The sequence below is a fragment of the Heloderma suspectum genome, chromosome 2, assembly GCF_057233095.1.
Source record: "Heloderma suspectum isolate Gila_16-S chromosome 2, 16-S_ref, whole genome shotgun sequence".
Taxonomy (NCBI): Eukaryota; Metazoa; Chordata; class Lepidosauria; order Squamata; family Helodermatidae; genus Heloderma; species Heloderma suspectum.
Genome location: NC_139459.1, coordinates 2019750 through 2039999, shown reverse-complemented (window position 1 = coordinate 2039999; position 20250 = coordinate 2019750). Strand labels below are relative to the sequence as shown.

Sequence of the window (20250 nt, the reverse complement as noted above, 5' to 3'; positions counted from 1 at the left end):
AATAACTATATTAATTATGTAAGTCAGAAGATACAAAGCTTACAAATTCTTGTAAAAATACTGAGAAATCCATATTATCATTAAACCCTGACAGAGAAAGAAAGGGTAAGGTAGAGATCCAAAGCACTTCCCATAAGGGTGGTGGAACTCCCTCACTAGGAGGTTAGGGTAGCCACCTCTTTAGCATCCTTGAGATGGCTGGTGAAGACGATAGTGTTTCACTGAGCTTTTAATAGTTAATGTTTTTATCATTTTTGTATTTTTATGTATTTTAATCTTTGAATTTTTATTGTACCTCACCTGGAGTATTCATTGAGTGGAGGGGGCGATCCCAAAACATTTTAAATAAATAACATAACATAACATAACTGGTTCCTAACCTTCCTGAGGGATTATTTATTTCTTCATTGTAAGTAGTATGCAGGTTGTATTTCCATTTTCATACAACTGGGGTCTTGTGTCTTTGTTTGTGATTCCCCTCTGATTTTGGTAACTGGGGCATCCCAGACACATAAATGGCTGCTGACATTGTACATTGCCCCTTGCGTTGGACTAAATATTATTGTTTTCATCTGCCTGTCCCCAGCATTGTGTTTCTGGTGGAGCATTGCTCCATCCTGCTCTTGCTATGTGTTCTGTTGCATAACATGAATCTTCTTAGCAAGGGCCCAGAGCTATTCATGATGTTTGACTTGGACCTACTTACAACAGGAACTGCCTGACATTCTCCCAACAGGTGGTTTTAGTCTCCTTGCTGTGTTCAACTTCAGTAAAGCTCACTGGCCCAACAACCCTCAATGCAAGATTCAGTGAAACCCATAAACAGGCACTAAAACCACTAAAATGCAATATTGCCCATGCCTGCCTAACTCCAGACATTAACTGTCAGCCTGAATTAAAGGTGTTTTGGTACAGTTCTAGAGACTGTTCACGTTTGGATTTTCTGTCCCCTGGAGGAGATGGGAATTCACAGTTGGTGTGATGCTAGTCACACATTTTCTAATTGTATTAATGGTATCCTGTCTAGTTTGACCCCAGGAATGCTACTGCTTGTGCCCTTGCCACGTGGACTGTTGCAGAAGTTGCATGGTGAAAAGGCTGCTCCTGGATATTGCTGGGACACAGCAGGCAGAAGGAGGTCTCTGAAGTATGCTATGCCCAGACAGGTTGGCGCAGGGGTGGGCAGTGTCTAGGGGCCAATTCTGCCCCCATCCAGAAGCCACCAGGGGCCACACCCCTACCCCCTGCCGCCACACTGCCAAATGTGTTGCCAAAATTTTGCAATGCGGAAGCAAAAAAGGGCTGATTTTTCCCTTTTTTGCTGCTTCACCACCAAATTTTGGTGGCAAACCATGGCTTGTTTTCTTTAACTTTGAAAGGAGACATCAAAAATATCTGCCCCTTTGGGCTGCTGTGATGGGTAGAGCAGGGGAGGCACACATAAAACCCTGGGGGGCTGCATGCAGCCTCTTCATTGCCCACTCTGGCTTAGAGCTTTATTTGATCAAACCTGCAGTTTCAAATTGGATGTAGGAGACAACAGAACAATGGTACAGATGGCGGAGAGATGGAATACCCCTTTGCAGCCCACATGCATCCTAACTCAGGCCTCTGTACTTTGACCCAACTGAAGCTTCTAAGCTTGTTGACAGGGAAGCTCCAAGTAGAGGAATAATCTGAATAGCAGTAGCCTGATTTCAGGTTTGATCAGATACAGATCAAAAGGGCTGAATTTGAAGTAAAGGGTTGCAGCAGTTCACAGGGCAGAGTTGGTGAAAAGAGGGTTTTTACTACCCCCACCCCCTCTGTAAACATCTGGGATACCAGCTGCACCCCAAGGCTGTGAAGCGTGAACAACCAGGAGAGGTGCCACAATCCGTGGAAGGATCTCCATGCTCTTCCTCGCAGTTACAAGGCATTTGTCGAGACTGGGCCTCCGTTGCCTTGTGCCCATCCAGCCTCCTGGCCTGGCTGCACTTCAGGTGGAACATTCTCAACAGCCAAGCTGGCTCTGCAGACCAGCACACTTTTATTTCCGTTTTCCATTTTGCCAGTACTAAGTGATCTGAACATTCTGTGTTGCCACTTGACTTTTACATCTCCTAACTTTTCCTTGCCTTTTGAAGAAGATACGATAGCTTAGACTCTGCTGTGAGTGGCCGAACTGACCTGGAATCTGCATCACAGTCTAGTCAAATGACAAGCCGCCAGTTGTCGCTAGAAAGCCAGCACTCGCTAGAGTTGTCAGATAGGTGGGTGGCGCTCTATGAGCCTTGGTGCTGTGTGTCCTGTGGTGTGGCTTTGGTCTGGCGGGGCTCCTAAGGTGGCTGTCCGTGTTTGCACGCCCTCGTACTCTCACAATCTAGAAGCAGGCTGGCTGCTTGATACTGCGCTTCCTGTTGCCGATAGGTCTTTTATGTTGGCTTCCTTTTAAAGAGAAATGTAAAATACTTTTATTAGTCCTATAAAGAGGGAAGAGATGGAAAACATTAGCCCTCCTCCAAACTAACTCTTCTATGTTTAAATACTCTGATCTGTCTAGCTATTCTATCTAGTAATTTTGTAAGGACTTCGTAATTGTTTTGTCAATATTATAGGATGCATGTTTAGAATTCTGGTTTGACCATAACAGTTTGGTTTGTGTTACCAGCAACAAAATGGTTAATGATAGTAACCTCAAATAATAAGTTATATTTTGACCTCTAGCAATAAGCCACTAGATGATGTACACATAGGTTTATTTCACATTATCTCCAATTTAGTAAAATTAGTGTGCTGCTGTTATTGTTGTTATTGTTGTTGTTGTTGTTGTTATTACTACTACTACTACTACTACTACATTTCTGCATTGGCCGGTAGCCGAGGCTCTCCGGGCTGTTGACAACAATTAAAACCATAACATACAACATGATAAAACATAATATAAAACCTTTAAAAGTATCATGTAAAACCAAAGTAAATCCCAGCAGCCATTACAGCCCAGGGAAAGCCTGGGCGAAAAGATGTGTTTTCGGAAGGCATATAAAAGATGTCACATTTTCTGCTTCCCAAACTTCATGAGGGAGGGTTTTCCGGAGCATGGGTCCGCTCTGGAGAAGGCCTGCAGTCGTGGTTCTTCCTGGCCACATTCCATTCCATTTTTGAATGACTACCAAGGCTTCCTCTGATGACTTTAAATGTCAACTGGGTGTATAAGGGAAGGTGGCTTGCAAGGTACCCTGCTCCCAAGTTGTTTAGGGCTTTATATGATAATAGCATAACCTTGCACATGGCTCAGTAGCTAACAGGCAGCCAGTGCAGTTCTTTTAACATAGGTGTGCAGAACTAGGTGTCCCAGTGAGCACCTAGCTACTGCATTCTGAACTAGCTGCAGCTTCTGAACCACACACAAGGGCAGCCCCCTGCATTGTAGTAGTCTGATCGCAAGGTTACTGATTGCCGAGGCCTCCTGGGTCTCCAGTGACGAAGATGGATCTAGATGCACCCCCAAACTATGGACCTGCTCCTTCAGGGGGGAGCACAACCCCATCCAGAACAGGCAAACACCCCAATTCCCAGACCTGGGAACTGTGAACCCAGAGGGTCTATGTCTTATTGGGATTCAGCTTCAGTTTATTGGCCCACATCCAAGCCATAACTGCATCCAGGCCCTGGTTCAGAATGTGCACGGCCTCTCCCGATTCAGATGTCACAGAGAAATAGAGCTGGGTGTCATCAGCATACTGGTGACACCTTGCCCCAAATCTCCTCATGACCACTCCCAACGGCTTCATATAGATATTAAATAACATTGGGGACAGGATGGTGCCCTGTGGTACCACCACAGTTCAGCTGCCATGAGGCTGAGGGGCAGTCACCCAATGCTATTCTCTGGAACCAACCCCAGAAGTACAAGTTGAACCGTTGTAGAACAGTGCCTCCAACCCCCAACTCATGGAGGTGGTCCAGAAGGATACCGTGGGCAACGGTGTCAAAAGCCGCTGAGATTCAAAAAGAAGTAACAAGGTCGCACTCCCCTATCCCTCTCCTGAACAAGGTCATCCATCAGGGCAACCAAGGCCAATTACGTCCCAAACCGGGGCCTGAAAACAGACTGGAATGGAGCCATATAATCAGTTTCATTCAAGAGTGCCTGTAGCTGAGATGCACCCCTCTCCTGAGCACCTTACTCAGGAACAGGGTGTTTGTGACCAGACTATAGCATAGATCTCTGGGTCCAGGGAGGGTTTTTCAGGAGCGGTCGCACTACTGCCTCCTTCAAGGCAGTAGCAACCGCCCCATCACGCAATGATGCGTTCACCACTCCCTGATCCATCCAGTCAGCTCCTCACGGCTAGCTCAAGTAAGCCATGGTGGGCAAGGGTCAAGAGAGCACGTGGTGGGTCAAACAGATGCAAGCGCCTTGTCCACATCCTCAGGCTCCAAAGACTGAAATGGATCCCACAGAACAGGATAAGGCGACGCACTGGACACCTCAGCAGACACCGCATCAATCGCCGTGTTTGAGTCAGCGATTTGATCCTCAAAGGGTCTTGAGAACTCACCACAGCAGGCCTTATGTGCACTTATGTGCTCAGTGTTATAACAAATTATTAGTACATTGCAAAATGTTCCTTCTTAAAATACCTGCTGATAGACTCCAGTTCAGATAGTGACTTGTAACATTTCAGCTAGCTATTTATTGACACTTTTAATATGCAATTCCTATATTTAACAAAAGCTTATAAGGAGCATAGATTGCATCACTTTATGATTATTCTAGTTAAAGCCTTGAAAGAAATAATACACTGAATAGCTGAGATCCAGACTGCCTGTGAGCAGAGCTCCACTCACGGGATGGTTCCTTTGGAGGAAGGTGGCTCACGGGGCAGACGTGATTTTCACCAATTCTCCTTCCCCCATCGCCCCCCAAAAGCATTGTGGGACCCTCCAGGACGCTATGGGAGGCTGCAGGAGGAAGGGGGAATTGGCAGAAATCACCCCCCCCCCCCATTCTGCCAGCAGGAGCGTCGTCTTGCTCGCACTCCCTTCCATATATGGAAGAAGCCCTTCCATTGCATGAGGGCAAGTCTGGATCCAGCTCAATATGTTTTATTCTCCTCCTACTACCTTAACAATCCTGAACTACCATGTAATAATAAGCTATGATAATAGTAAAACCAGAATATTTTCTAACACTTTGTGATGTTAAATTATACTAGCACTGTTAAGTATGTGTTAAGACATTTTCATATGTTTATTTTTTTATGAATATAAGTCATTTAGTTTGGTCTTTACTAATCTCTCCTTTGCAAATATTATGTTAAAGCTCTTTTTTCACCCATCTTGCTCTTTCCTTTTTTCTTTACCCTTCTGTCCTTTTTATATTTTTTTCTCCACATGTATCAGACAAGGACCTTTAGCTAGCAATGGAAAAGTCAGAATCATTCCATTTGATTATGACGTTGGCCAAGAAGAGTATGACGAGAACTATGAGGAATTAGGCAAGCAGTTAATAGAAGATCTTTTAGAAAAAAGTCATAGGACTAGAAGTTGGCAGGAACTAAAAAGCCCCAGGCACTCAAAAAGGGAGAACTTTGGCCATCGTGAAAGATCAAGGTTTTCATGGAAACTTTGCACAGAAACAGGAAATCCTGATGTTCCTTGCTATCCAGAGGAATATGACACAATAGATAGGAGAAGAAAAAAGAAACTAAGATATAACAATTTTGAAGAACGTGAACGAACAAGACTACAGAACAATGGTAGCCTGAGACCTCCTTGTGAGACAATGATTTCTTCAGGTATCATTAAAACAAGAACTGAACATAATATTTGTCCAGATTATGCTGAAACGGAAAAATATAGCAGCAGTCCCATTGAAAGTGAAGAACTGTTACCTGTATATCCAGTTTTGCATCCATATAAGAATGGTCTTCTAGTCAAGAGTGGCAAGTTCTCCAATCACAAGCAGGCAAACCATGACTCTGGATTGGTTCACTTTGGTGGTGAAGATGGGATACACCCAGAACAGCCAGCTAACTGTTTTGTGCCATTAGGCATTCTGGAGGAATTTGACAGCAGTGCATCAGATGAATTTCAGTACTCTCCTGTTTCAGATGATGATGAAATGGAAGAGCTAGCTTTACTTTCACAAGCATGGTGTGAATCAAATGTTCACCATGCTGGAGACATTACTGACAGCCATACTGGAAGTGCCGTATCCCTGTTACAAAGGGAGAAAAAGCCTCATCGGCCGAGAGGAACAAAGCATGGCTATCTTAAGCAAGACGTGACACTCTCTCCTGTTGAGGAGCCAACTGAGGAATATGTTGATGCAATGGATGAACTGCAGTGTTTAGTTGAAACTGTGTCTGAATACTTAGCCGAAAAGGAGGAAGAGATTAGTAAATTTGGAACCCTTCCAAAAAGTAAAAAGACAAATGACAGTGTACCTCTCAAGCAGGCCAATAATGATAAATCAACAGAGGAGAGCACCCATTCAGAGCTAGCAACTGTTGCAGAGGAGAGCGGGGGTAGCAAAAGCATTTCAGGGGCACTGCCAGACTTGTTTGGCGTGGAGAACACTGTGAACTCCTTGTTTAGTTCTTTCACTGGAAAAGTGGGCTCAGGAGCAAAGCATTTCACTGCATCCGTTGAAAAGCTTGTATCTTCAACACCAGAGAAATCAGAAGCTCTGGGTCACTCTGAGGGAGGCATTACAAATATGCTTTCAAGCAAGCCTAACCCTGATATTGTCTCTCTGAAAGTGAAAGCAGAAAGTAACGCTGACGCAGCATTGTGCACGACATTGCCTTCCTTGAGCCAGAATAGCAATGAGAGAGGAGCCCATGATGCCGCTGTTGGTATCCCAGAAAAAGCTGACAGGGATGAAAAGGCTTCTGTTGTCCCTGGTGTTCAGGATCCTTCAGCAAACAATGCTCGGAGCCAGCCCTCTGCTCAAAATCCAACTTCAGTTGTGAATTCTGTCCTAGGCATATTTAGCCCTTTAAAAATCTCCTCTGAAAAAGAAGCACCAAAAAGAGAGACTATAAAACAGGAGGAGTCCGTTAAGGCACAGACCTCATGCACTAGTGCTTCTGAAGTCAAAGCAAGTGAGAAGCCACACAAAGATAGCACAAAACCCACAAATGCATCTCCTGAAATTAGCAAGATTGAAGCAGAAACCAGCAGAAGCGGTGGCCCTGTGTCCTCCATCTTTGGTAAATTATCAAACTCTGTTAGTTCTTTTAGCTTGAAAGCCAGTTTTGAGAGCCTGGCTGTTCCCAAACAGCCAACTTGGCCACAGAAGACTTCTGATGTGCCTCACATCTCAAATCAGCCAGATAAAATTGTTAAAGAACATCCAGACATCCCACAGTGTCCTTCAAGAAAACTACTAGAGAACAAGCAAAGTGAAGGTAACAAGGAGGCTAATGCTCAACCATCAGAGCAGGGAGAATCATCCAGTAGCTTCTTTAGTCCATTTAAAAAATCTTTCAGTCAGTTTCTGCTTCCTTCTACTGAATCCATGCCAAAAGAAGCACAATTGTGCTCGGGAAAAAGTCACCAGTCTGAAGATGATGTCAGAAAAACAAGCTCTGCAAATAGTGAGCATAACTTCCCTTTCGCTGGTAGGCTACAGATTCAGATTCCCCTTTTGAGCAGGTTTAGCTTTGCAGACAAACAGCAGGATAATCAAGAAAAACCAGGAATTTTCACTTCATTCTTGAAGGTTGCCTCTGCTGAAAACCTAACAGCTTCAAAAGATCAAACTGGCCAACAGAGTTTTAGTGACAAGCCACTAAATGCTGAAGAGGATCACAAAAGCAGCAATTCAGAAGCTGTCAAAACTGACTCGTCAAAGTCTCCCTCAGTTCCAGATGTACCTGAGAGTAGAGAGGAGCTGATGAGGAAAAAAGAAACTGGTAAGGTTAATGGTTCTTGTGCACCAGAAAGTGGAAATGAAAATCAGATTGCTTTAGACACTTCAAAAATGGCACACATGGAATGTGGTCACAGTCACATGAGTGCTCAGGAACACGAAGATCCAAAAGGCAGAGGGGTGGCGGCAGTGGCAGGCATGCTGAAAGAATCTGACTTGAATGCTGTGGTGGGAAAACCCATGTCTACTAGTGGAGTCAGAGAGGGCAAGATAATGGATGACACTCAGAAGAAAGCTACGCCACAGGGCTTGTTGCCAGGACTTTTTTGGCATTCATCATCTGACAGTATAACCCATGTTAAACAAGAAATGGATAATCAGAAGAGCAGTGCACCTGGCTTGCTTTCTGGATTATTCAAATTTTCTTCAAGTGAAAATATGTCTGAATGTAAGCCAGATAAGATGAAAACAAACTCTCTAGGCAGCATAATGAAGAACTTTGGAAGGAGTGAGGAAGAGAGTAGTTCTGGAGACACATCTGTTGACTCACATATGGCTCCCAGTACCCATGAAAGCGCTGGAGAAAAACAGGAGATGGCCGGCTTCTTAAGGAACTTAATGCACAAACCAAAAGAAAAAGTAGAGGAGAGAGTGACTGAGACTTCTGATAACACACCTGGCCATTTGCCCAGCATAGAAGTAAACCAAATGGACGGTGAACATGTTCCCTTCCATCGGCGCTCTGTCTCCCAGAATGTTTTAAGTTCTCAGCCAAAGATACAAGATTTATCGGGGAAACCAACCCTTTATAGACGAGATGCAGATTCCAGTATTTATCGAACAGTGCTTAATGAAAGGTCAAATGAATTTCTCAGTTCGTTACTAAATGCTGAACTGTGTGGCCAATCAGGGCACTATCTTGCTTTTGAAGAAACAAGGAGTCATTCAAGCTTTGACTGGGAGTATGATGCAGGAGAATTTTCTACTAACACTCACCAGGTTTCCTTGCCAGCTTACTATGTCTTAAACCAGCACCCAACCCCATTGGCTGAATTTCTGGACTGGTCAGAATTGAATGACACAGTAATGAATTTATGTAAAAAAGATGGAAATGCAAACATGCTAGATTGGAGGTCAAATGCAAATTTTGATATGCAGAGCATAGATTTAAGTGTTGTGTCATATGAATCATTTGATCAGTTAGGGTTACAAGATTTATGCCTGGAAGAAAATGAAATGTGGGCAACTCATTCTTTGAATGGAAATCTTTCTCCATTTGACTGCAGCTGTATTTTGGAAGAGATGCCCATGGATTTAAGCTATTCATCTGCTTATGATGGTAATATGTGGACCTTAATTGATCAGGAGTGCTTGAGTATGGATGGAAGTTCTGTATATTCATCTTATAGTCAAGAATATCAGGATTGGCTGATGCTGCTTGAGCATAGTGTGTGGTGGCCATCAGAAGATGGTGATTGTGGATACTACATGTACAGTGATGGACAGTATGTTTATTCTCTACTTACGGATCCTACTGGGCAGTATGTCTATATATGCACTCCTGACACATACACTCATCCAGACTGTTGGGATTATAATTATCCAAAGGATACTTTGCAAAGCACTGTCTTGGAAGATAACATGATTGCTGTTTGTGGTTTCAAAGTTCCTCTTGATAACGAAGATGAGTTATTCTGGTTTGCTGAAGAAGAGCAGTTGGATAATTACTTTGTAAACAAGCCACTTGATTTGTCTGTAGCTCTGCAAAGGAGTGATCAACTTACGAACATGAATTTACAGACCTTTTCACAAATGTTTGAGGAGTCCATTTATGACCAGAGAGAACAGCCTTTAGATTTTTCAGGGTACAAACTTCAAAAACTCAAGGTAGATTTTAGGCCTGAGCAGGAAACAGAGTGGCACTCAAAAGACCCCCCAGTAACCCTTGACCTTAGAGTGCATTCCAGAATATCTTCTAGTGGGAGATTCAAAGAGGACATTCAACCCAAGCAGTCAGATAGAACACCTGCTGCAACAGGTTCTGAAAGTGGGCAGTCAAGAGGGTTTGGCTTCCATATCTTTCAGCCTTCTGCTAAGTCTGAGCCTCCATTAGTATCTCAGAGTGTGACAGAAGTCAAATCATCTGAAGAAGATAAAAAACCAGTAGTGAACAAAGTTGCATCTTTATTTTCTGCTTTGGGTGGCTTGATTAGTAAGGGTTCAGATGGGCATGAGGCTTTGGAAGATATGGCTGTGAAGAAAATAGACGCTTGGTCAGAGTTGTTGGGACACAAAAATGATGTTCTTCCAGCAATGCCACCTAGGAAAATAGGGCAGAATGTACAAAACTTCCAGCACACTTCTGTTGAACATGAATCAGTGATAAAAGATCCAGCCAGGTCTGTTAAGTTAGACTCTGCTAGGAATGAAAAGCCAATCATTTCTCAGGATGCTCACCAGAAAAGGGTGGAGCTAGCCAGATCTCCCTCTTGGCTAAGCCAGGGCCCTGTTGACAGCAAGGTCAGTCATCTGGATAAAAGCTCTGAGCCAGCTCCTGTCACAAGTCAGCAGAAGCCCAAAGTGAGTGTGGATAAGCCCAAGAGAGCTCAGCCAGTCCACAGCCAAACGTCAAGAGAGGCCGAGGGCATGTTATTTAAAAGTGCTCTGAAGATTTTTAATCTGGGAGAAGACTCATTTACAATGGCAGCATCCAATAAAAGCCAAGCTCCTGAATTTTTTTATTTCTTCAAAACACAGGTAAACAAAATGCCAGAGCCATCGCCAGCACCACAGCCAGATTTGGTGAAAAATGAAACTCAGAAGAAAGTGTCTCAGGAGAAGGTGGAACCCATAGGCATTTCATCATTTTTTGGTTCCATAGGGGATCTTTTCAAAGTTGACACAGCCCCTTCCCCACAAAAGAGTGGAAGCCAAATCTCCTTGGGAACAAAGGAGAAAACCGACCAACATGGCAGAGGGCAAACTGAGAGTACTACTTCTGCCTCTCATGCCCCTGCGGATCAGGCTGGTGTGGAAGTTGCCAAGAAGCCCATTGTCCCTAATGAAGAGCCACACAGAAAGTTAGGAAAGGATATTGCTGAACTGAGGGAAATTCCCCTTGGAAATGCAGAGCACAAGCCCCCCATGCACACAGAGCACAAACCAGCAGCACAGCATGGTAATGGAACAGCTAGTTCATCGGAACAACAAGGAGGCAGCTGTACGGTAGCCATGTCTGATAAAACACAGCCAAGCAAGGCGGATCAGCCACCCAGAGAACCTGGATTTAGCTTGCCCTTTGGCTTGTCACAGGCTGCATCTTCAAAGCCTTGGCCAACACAGCAGTTAGCCAGCTGGAGCAACTTTTCATTCTTCACTGCTTCAGAGAACCCACCAACCCCAGCTCCTCCTCCGGCAGTTCCTACTGCCAGGCCTCTAGAAGCTGGAGGGCTATTCAAGATTCCTTCTTTTCTGTCGAGAGGGCCCCCTGCAAAGAAAATTGTGCCACAAAGTAGCTCCAGCTCCAGCTTTTTCAATTTGACCACCTCCCTGGATGAAAAACCACCAGCTACTCCTGAAAAGGGAAATCTAACAAAGCTGCCTCCACAGCAAGCAAGCAATCTTACATTGCCACCTCTGCAGCAAGCAAGTGTGAAGCCATCTATGAAGCCATGTGTTTTTGTTGACTTTGGAGTTGGAATTGCCCGACAGCAGGGCTTGGAGAATGAGGAGGCAGCGGCTAGTGTTATAGAGGCTGTGCTTGGTAAGCAAGAGGCTGATGACCTGCAGAGCAAGGCAACTGTGTCAAATGCTCCTGCAGTTGAGTGTGCTGTGGAAAGTGCTTCAGAAACAAGAGATGAGGTAGTGATGCCTTTTGTGGCCAATCTGGCTCCTGATGATGATACAAATAGAGAAGATCAGCCTGTTTATCCTGAACCTGGCCTTGAAGTTCCTCAGCTGCAGGAAGATAGTGGACCCTTCCCTCTGGAGACTTCAAAACCAACAGAACAACCAAGCACAGAAAGGAGTGATGCTGTTGTGTTGACCTCTGAGGAGGAAGTTGCTCCTTCAGACAGGAATGCGACTTCTGACAAAACAGGACACTGCTCAGTTCTTGACGAGGCTTCTATGGATCCAGCAGTGGTGGTTCCTGCTTCCACATGCCTTTCCCTTGAGGAGGTGCCTGAAGGAAGGCCACACATACCCGAGGTGAAGCTACTGGGTCCCCAGCCACTGGGTTTTGTGCCTTCAAACACTGGAGTGCGGCAGGCTCAGGGTCAAAGACCTCTCCCTAAAATGCAAGCAGCACCTAACTTACCGGAGATGCTTAAGGAACCTGAGAGTGACAAGTCAGTTCTGGATAGCTCTGTTAAAATGTTTTCAGGCTTCATGACAAAAATGAAACCCACTAAAACGTTATCTGGCTTCTGTTCCCAGTCACGAACTCCAGCTGCGCCTCCTAGTGCACAGAAGAAAAGCACTTTATTTTGTGGTCTTTCATCTCTACCAAGTGGGCCCTCTCCAACATTTGCAAGTGATCTCTTTGGCATTTTTAAAGGAGCAATGGCAGAGACCCCTTCCCAGTCTGCAGGGCCCTCTAAGCCACAGGACGCCAGCACTAGAGCCAAGGAGGCTGGAGGCCCACTCCTCGGCCAAGGCTCCACAAAACAAGACCAGACATCTAGAGCTGAACCACCAGAGGCAAAAGCTAATCATGCCTTGAAACGACAGGACCAAATGTCTAGAGGTGAATTGTTGGAGACAAATGCTAGTAGTGTCCTGAAACAGGATGGTACCGCAGCCATGGCAGAAGAGAATTCAGCAAAAGACTATATTGTGAAAATGGAAGCTGAGGCATATGGAAGACCTGAAAACGGTCAAGAGTCCCCACTCAGTGCTTCAGAAACGTTGGTCTCAAGTAAGGAGCAAGTTCCTGAAGTGGTGCAACTGGACACTCACTTGTTGACTTCTGGTGAAACAAGGAATGCTGGCCTGTGTGATGAAGATGAAGATGATGCAGTTGATAAAGAAACAGCTGCAATGCTGGAGAAGTCTGATGTACACGTGGAGCTATTGGGAAAGGATGCTGTCCCTGCTGCTGAAGAGCAGCCAGTCCTGGAACAGGGAACTGAGGTTAGCATTGGCCAAACAGGTCTGAATGGTGCACATGAGCTGATTGACAAGGCAGATGAAAATGTGAGCCAGTCAGACTTGATTGAACAAGTAGCTATCAACAACAAGGCAGATGCAGATGCTTGTGCACCAGACACTTTTCGTGCCCTGGAAGTGGAGCCAAGAACTGCTGCTAACGAGGCCTGCAGTTTGCTCTCTGGAGATTTGGATGGCACCCCTGAAATGAGTTCTGTCCCAGCTGAGCAGAAAGAGCCTTTAAGAATCAGCACAGTGGCCTCGGAGGGCATGACCTTGAAGAGTAGTTCGGATAGTGAGCGTAGGCCAGCCAGTGCTCCTATTGACACCAGCAATGCCAAGCCCCCATTTGAAATTCCAAACACGCCAACTTTGCCAAAATTCAGCTTCGTGCTTTCGTCAGAGAGCAGCAAGCCCCTTGGGTCCTTCTTCTCCTCCCTACCACATCCTTCCTCCGCGAGTAGGTCTGTGCCTGAGCCAGGTCTCGTGTCCAGTCTGAACAAGTTTTCCTCCACACTGTTTGGTGGCGGAAGTGATGGGAAGGCTAGTAAAGCAGAGAGTTCCCGAGGGAGGAAGCTGGACTTCTCATTTCCATGGCAAAAGGACACCGGGGAGTTGTATGTCAAGAAGGAGCCAGGTGCACCACTGAAGGCTTCCTCCAAACAAGATGTGCCCTCAAGGGCTTTTTGCAACCTGGATTACAAGGCACCAGAGACCATATCCAAACCTGAGGAGCCAGCACTGGAGGTGGTCAGTGATGAGAGGAGTCCTATCCCAGCTGTCTCTGATCAGCTAGCTGTCCAGGCTGCCTATTCAGACCTTTCTTCTAAGCAGTCTGACAACTTGAGCAAGGAATGTTTAGATGGCCCAGCTTCTGCCATTTCACTTTTGCCCAGCAAAGAGCAGGAGGTTGATGTCTCCAAAGCACCTGAAGATGAGCTGAGCACTGTTTCCACTGAGGCCCCTGGCCTCCCTTGGGAAGAACCAACAGAAGAGATTGCTTATGTTCAAGATCAAGAAGAGCAGAAGGAAAGTATCCCTTGTCCAGAAATGAAAACACTTGTTCCTGGATTACAACCAGTGGGGAAGAATAGCACAGAGCCTGCAAAAAAGAAAAGGCCAGTAGCAAAAGCAGCATAATAAATGGTGTCAACTTGTTGGCCATTTATAATGCAAGTGCCATAGCAGTAGATACCTGGCCACATAGTTCTGGCTCATGTAAGTGGTGTGTAGCATCCGTAGTACCTGTGTTGAAGAGAGTTGTGAACTCCAGTTACTAGATTACACACCCAAAGCCCTTCCTGCCGCTCTTCCTGGCTTCTGGTTTCTTTTGTTTTGAAAGGCTGTGATTCGTTTCCCCTTTATTCTCCTTTTGTGTTTTGTCTCTGTGAATGAGAAGCTTTGAATATTGGTTTCATTAGCCATTCTTGGCCTAATTGATTGTGTGTGAACAGCTGGCAGTTTGAGAACAACCTGCATCTCCTGATTATATGGCGAGTGGGTGGGTGTGGGGGTGAGAGAAGATGTGGTGCTAAATAATACTTCAGAGAAAATGAGGCCTCCCAACAAAGAGCCTGCTGGAAATGCTTTGCAGCAGGCTGAGTCAGGCAAAGCAAAATGTGTTGAAGTATTGAGATGGGAGACACAAATAGCAATAAAGGTTCTTGGGTGTGTAGTAGTTCAGTCACACCTGTGCCATAACTTGTCATTTCTACACCCAGTGGGGTTTGCTCACCCCTGCTGTCCCACCAGTTGCCATAGGAAGGTCTCAGCATGGTTGTGGACCATTAAGGATAGTACTGCTTTTCAAATGTCAATGCTCAGATGCTGCTGTTGTCATGATTCCTATTTTCTCTACTCTTACCAGCAGTATTCAGTGGCACTGGCTGAATGTATTTTGCTGTTCTAGGCTGCAGGCATCTAAAGCCAATGAGAAGCTGCTAAGGGTGCTGCTTTGCCTTGCCTGCTGCCCCTGCTAAGCCTCTAAACACATTGGAATATGGCTTTTATCTGTCATATCTTGAAAATGTGCCAACTATTCCATACTGAAGAGAACCATAATTGTTTAATGTGATAGCTTTCAATATATTGAATTACTCTTGCCCACAGTCTGCCCCTGTCCATGTTATGCCAGGGGCAAGCGCCCCTCTTGCCCCACCCCAGTTGCAGTATTCCCATACACTAGGACCTTTGCCAAGCCTGCACACCTCATCCAGCAAAGCCCACATTCCCAATCAGTTAGTCTAGCTCTGATAAAGGGCCCCCATTCCCCTCCCACAGTTTTCCGGGATTTAGCTGGAGGTTTCGCAGTAGCTACTTTGGGACTTCCTTACAGAAACCTCTGCCTGTGTAGGCTGCCAAAAGCCAGACAGCACGTAAATATCATCTCCAAAGCTGACCCATCCCCTTCCCTTCTGGGTTTCAAAAATGGAGAGTGCTGTGTGTGGGTGCGTTCTTGAGTGAATAGCTCCTGGCGCAATAGATCCAGCCAAACGCTATGTGCACTTAATAATAATCAGACACTTTCGAGGCAAAGGGCCCATGTTGTGCTGAAAAGAAGGGTGGCTTTGGGGGTCAGCAGAAACTGCAACAGGCTCCTTTCCCAGCCACTGCGAGAGATTTTTAAATGACATGAAATGGCAGTGAAGATGGAACCCTCATGGTCTGCCTGGAGCGCCATTTTTGGTAGAAAGGTGGGGTGTAAATCAGATACATAAATAAATGCTCCCTGTGCAAATGATGCAGGAAAAAAACACGGTTGCGAGGCACATGAAGTGTAGCCACTTGAGGTTCAAAGTGCAGCCGTCTGCTGTAGTGGCTTGAGTGCTTTACTGCCACTCTCAGTTGATTTCTGTGGAATACAAAGCATCTGCAGGCTGCTGTGTGGCTCATGCTGTCGGTCAGTTTCTGACTGATGCGTTATTAGCACCCAGAGGCTTGGCCTGGCACTAAAATGGCAGGTACAGTCTTGATGCAACAAGCAATCTGGACCACTTAGGCCCAATCTGAGAGGACATCGGCTCCATGGGGGTTTCCATCTGATCCCTTGGCTTTGTGTGGCCAGGGCTAGCTGTGTGTGTGTGCGCGCGCGCACGCGCACAGTTGCTGTTGAGTTGTTTCCTGGTTACCACTGCCTTTTGGTTTACCAGTTCCTTGCTCTCTCACAGTCCTGCCAGCAGTAGCAAGTTTGGTTCCTCCTGTAACATCAGTCAGGGAAGCTCTCAGCGGAGTGAGCTGGATCACGATTATGGGAGTTCCCCCAGCTCTGAACATGAAGATGAGCGCCCAGAAGAGCTGCCTGCTGCACCTCACCAGAGGGAAGGCCACGGATCATCTGGCAAACAGCATGAGTCCCAGGAGGCGCACAGCAAAAGAGAGAAGGTGCCCAAGGGAGAGGAGGACGCAAGGGAGCCAGCCACGTCGCAGCGGCCTGCAGAAGGGGAGAAGCCCAACCAAGTGGCTGCAAGGCCACCAGACAAGTAAGTGATGTAAATTTACCCCAGGTTTCTTGCAGATGACGAGGGGGTTGGGGAGTTGGACCGCTTTCCCAGTTGATTTGGGTCTACAGACACACACAGACCGGAAGTGGGTGTGGTGCCATAGATGATCTCAGGTAGTTCTGTCGTTTCTGTAGTCAGCAAAGGGCAGGGGGCTCATCGGTCCTCGCTGTGACAGCAGGCCATGCTCGTTGCAGTCTGTTGAGCAGTATCCCCCTGTTTGCTCCTGAACGCGTCGCGCATTCCTCCTCCCTCGGAGCTGCTGGACCCAGCCACACGCGCTGTCTTTGCTGATCCGCCTGGATCTCTTTGGGCAAGCTGCTTGGATCTCTTTGGGCAAGCTGCTTTTAACATTTGTTCCCACAACAAAAAAGCCACTGCTTGTAGCATGTTAAGTCTCCTGATGGCTCTCAAGTTTCCAGCATTCATTCCTGCCCCCTCTTTTCTTTCTTGCAAGTTACCTCAATGAAAATGAGCCTTTGCCGTGGCTCCCAGCCAGAACCCGCTGGATCCGAGCTATTAATAAAGTGAGACTTCGGTTGCAGGAGGTAAGGCTGGCAAAGTTCTTCTTTCTTCCTAATGTATCTGTGCTTGCTAGCTCTGCCAGGTTTTTGTTTGAAGGTTCGTTGTCCGAGGCAAAAGTCCTGCCAGAGAGAGCTGTGCAAGCGTGCTGGACCGGCCCATGAGTCTGGCAGTTTCAGCCCAGGTTCCAGTGACTTGCTAGAAGGTGATGATGGGCTTAATTTGTTGGTCCTGTAGCTCAAGCATAGAGAACCCCTTATATGCTGTGAGGGCTGCATTCCCTCAGGGAAATCTTTCGGGGGGGGGGGGCACAAACCTGGGTTGAGCGGGGCCAGAGCCAACAGTGGGCCGGGCCAAAGCTTGCTTGCTTATTTATTTATTTATAAGCTGGCAAGAGGCATCCATTTTCTGTCTACCCCCCTCTCTCCATCTCCATCCCTCCCCCCTTATCTCTTTTTCTCTCTCTCTCTGTCTCTGCCAGAACATCTCCTCCACCACCACCCCGCCTCGCACATCAGTTAAGCTTTTAAAAAAGTTTCATTCAGTTATCTTTTTAAAGCCTACTGGCTGTATGGGGGGATCACAGCACATGGGGAGGGGGAATTAACCCCCATGCCTTGCCCATGCCCCCCTCCCCCGCATATAGCAATTAGACGTAGAAAAAAGCATGAATGGGAGCTTTTTTCCATAAGCCTAACTACAGGATGAATGGGGCAGGGAGCAGAATGGAAGGCTGTGGGCCATAGCAGAAAAGGATCCTTTTTGGAATAGTTGTGCACCCATCACAGCCAAATTTTATTTGAAATGAGCCTGCTTGGTGGTTGGAGCGCAGCCCCTGTTGGCCTTTGGCAAATGCTTTACCAGCCTTTCTGATCAGAAGGGGATGCTGTTGCAGGCAAGTGAGTGGAGGGACAGGAGGTTCCTCCTTGCTTGCTGTGGTGCTTTTGACTGCTTCCTGTTCTCTCTCCAGATAGCATTGGGAGGCCAAGGTCTTGAACAGGTCTTGGGGAGAGGAATAGAGGCTCCCTTTCTGCTCTGCTGCATCCTGGCCACTTGCAGGAGCACGGTGTGCCGAGACAGGGACTACATGGCATTCCTGCACTTGCGCCTTGTGGTCAGTGTAATGCCACTGCTGTGCCCCCAGCTCAGACCAAGCTTCTGCCCTCTGAACCGTGCCGTAACCTGTTAGACAGATCAGAATTCAGATTACACGTACGCCCTTGACTCATGTCAGTTTTTCTCAGCAGGAGGAAATGAAGTTTTTCCTGCAGGGCAGAAATGGTGATTTCCTGAGCAGAGAGAGCATTAAATACTTCTATAGTTCTAAAAGAAATCAGTAGCCTGTTGAGCTGAGTTAAAAGTTCCAGATAGTAGGAAATACAAGATAGTTTTGTAAAGGTGTCACCAAAGAGCTTTGAAAGGAAAAACCCTGTGACTTTTGTGTCTTAACTTCTGAAAAATTCTGGTTTGAATATTTTACTAAATTATTTTGAAAAGTGCAAAAGTTCCTTAGAGATTTGGAGGCTTCTGTGCATAAAGAGAATTAGTGGCGGTGCAGAAGACAAGCAGTGGTTGACAACAGCATGCAGACATTTTGTGTTTTTCCTTAAAAGTGTCTCCTCCAGTCCGCTTAGTTGTGGGGCAAAGGAATTGCCAGGCTGCCCCTTGAAAAGCTTTTGCCACTGTGGAGGCTACCAAGGACTCTGTCAGGAAGCGTAAGCGTTTTCTCCTTGTGGTATGCACTATGGATAAAAACTTACCTGCTTTATGCAGGAGTTCTTTCATGGGCCTGTCAAGATTGCTAAACACATTCTGTTTGATGTGTCTATGTTGAGCTTCGCTATTTGAGGAGAGTTTTATTCAGCAGACTTTAAATGTCTTGGTATACAGAGCTTGGTATACAGCTACTCAGTCCAAAGCTTATTAAACCGCCGTATAACTTAACTTATTTGCAACAAGGCTTCTTTTGTGTAACAGCAGCACCAAGATGCACCCCTTCTACAGAGATGCTGTACCCTCAATTGTCTAATTCACAGAACTGATAGAAATGGTGCGTTTTGACACAGCCACAATTTGAGCGAGAAACGTGGTTTCCAGTTGGAGTGACATGGTTTCAGGAATGCACCTGGAACACAAAGCATTCTGGTGGGATAGAGTCCATTCCTGAATTAATTTGACCCAAACCAGAGCCTGGAAATTCAACTTCAAATATGGACCATGGCATGCAAAAAGTCTGTCTATATCCAAAGGGAAAGACTAGTGGAATACAAGTCTGGTAGTAACCTATGGCTGCCAGAGCGGGACCATAAGGAAGGCTGAGCGAAGGAAGATAGATGCTTTTGAACTGTGGTGCTGGAGGAAAATTCTAAGAGTGCCTTGGACTGCAAGAAGATCAAACCAGTCCATCCTCCAGGAAATCAAGCCAGACTGCTCACTTGAGGGAATTATATTGAAGGCAAAACTGAAGTACTTTGGCCGCATAATGAGAAGACAGGACGCCCTGGAGAAGATGCTGATGCTGGGGAAAGTGGAAGGCAAAAGGAAGAGGGGCCGACCAAGGGCAAGATGGATGGATGATATTCTGGAGGTGACAGGCTCGACCTTGGGGGAGCTGGGGGTGGCAACGGCCGACAGGAAGCTCTGGCGTGGGCTGGTCCATGAAGCCACGAAGAGTCGGAAGCGACTGGCCGAATAAACAACAACAGATACTGATGTGCTTCAGAATTTGAATAGAGGCTCCACGGCAGTATGGGCCTTGCAGTGTGGATAGGAATCCCTGGAACACCCCCCCCCACACACACACACACATTCATGACGAGAGGCACTCTTATGTGAGTGCTTCTGTGTGTGCATCCTATGTATTCCGAGTCACCAAGAAAATGAAAGGTTTGGCACATGCTTGTGAATACGCACGTTATTCCAAATGCCTTTTTATGCTTTGTGCAGAGTCTGCCTCCCTGTGTGCACCTTGGGTCATAAGACCTTTTTGAAATGTGAAGGCACACAGGAGTTGGCCTGTGAACATTCCCTGTTTTGGAATGCGCCTCTTCGGCTTGGTTGGAAATGAGCCATAGTTGGTCCTGGGCCGAATCAGGGTTTGGCCATGGACACTTGGTTGAACTGCGAATCCTTTCATACCAGATGAGCTTAGCGTTCAGGCAGGCAAGCGAGAGTGTGGATCCTTGGTTGTGCTGTGCTCCTCAGCACTTGGCACCACAG

The 20250-nt window shown here is 46.3% G+C and overlaps 1 protein-coding gene and 1 long non-coding RNA gene across 2 annotated transcripts in view; both read left to right on the top strand.

Annotated features, from left to right (window-relative positions):
* Nucleotides 1–14245, top strand: part of LOC146351853 (uncharacterized) — a 121061-nt gene extending 106816 nt beyond the window's left edge. Inside the window, exon 9 of the mRNA XM_084832717.1 lies at nucleotides 5389–14245. Coding sequence (XP_084688843.1) covers nucleotides 5389–14152 — 8764 coding nt within the window. The 3' untranslated portion in view covers nucleotides 14153–14245. The remainder of the gene's footprint in view (nucleotides 1–5388) is intronic.
* LOC146351847 (uncharacterized) overlaps nucleotides 1–20250 on the top strand; it is a 1244848-nt gene that overhangs the window by 709124 nt on the left and 515474 nt on the right. The window lies entirely within an intron of this gene.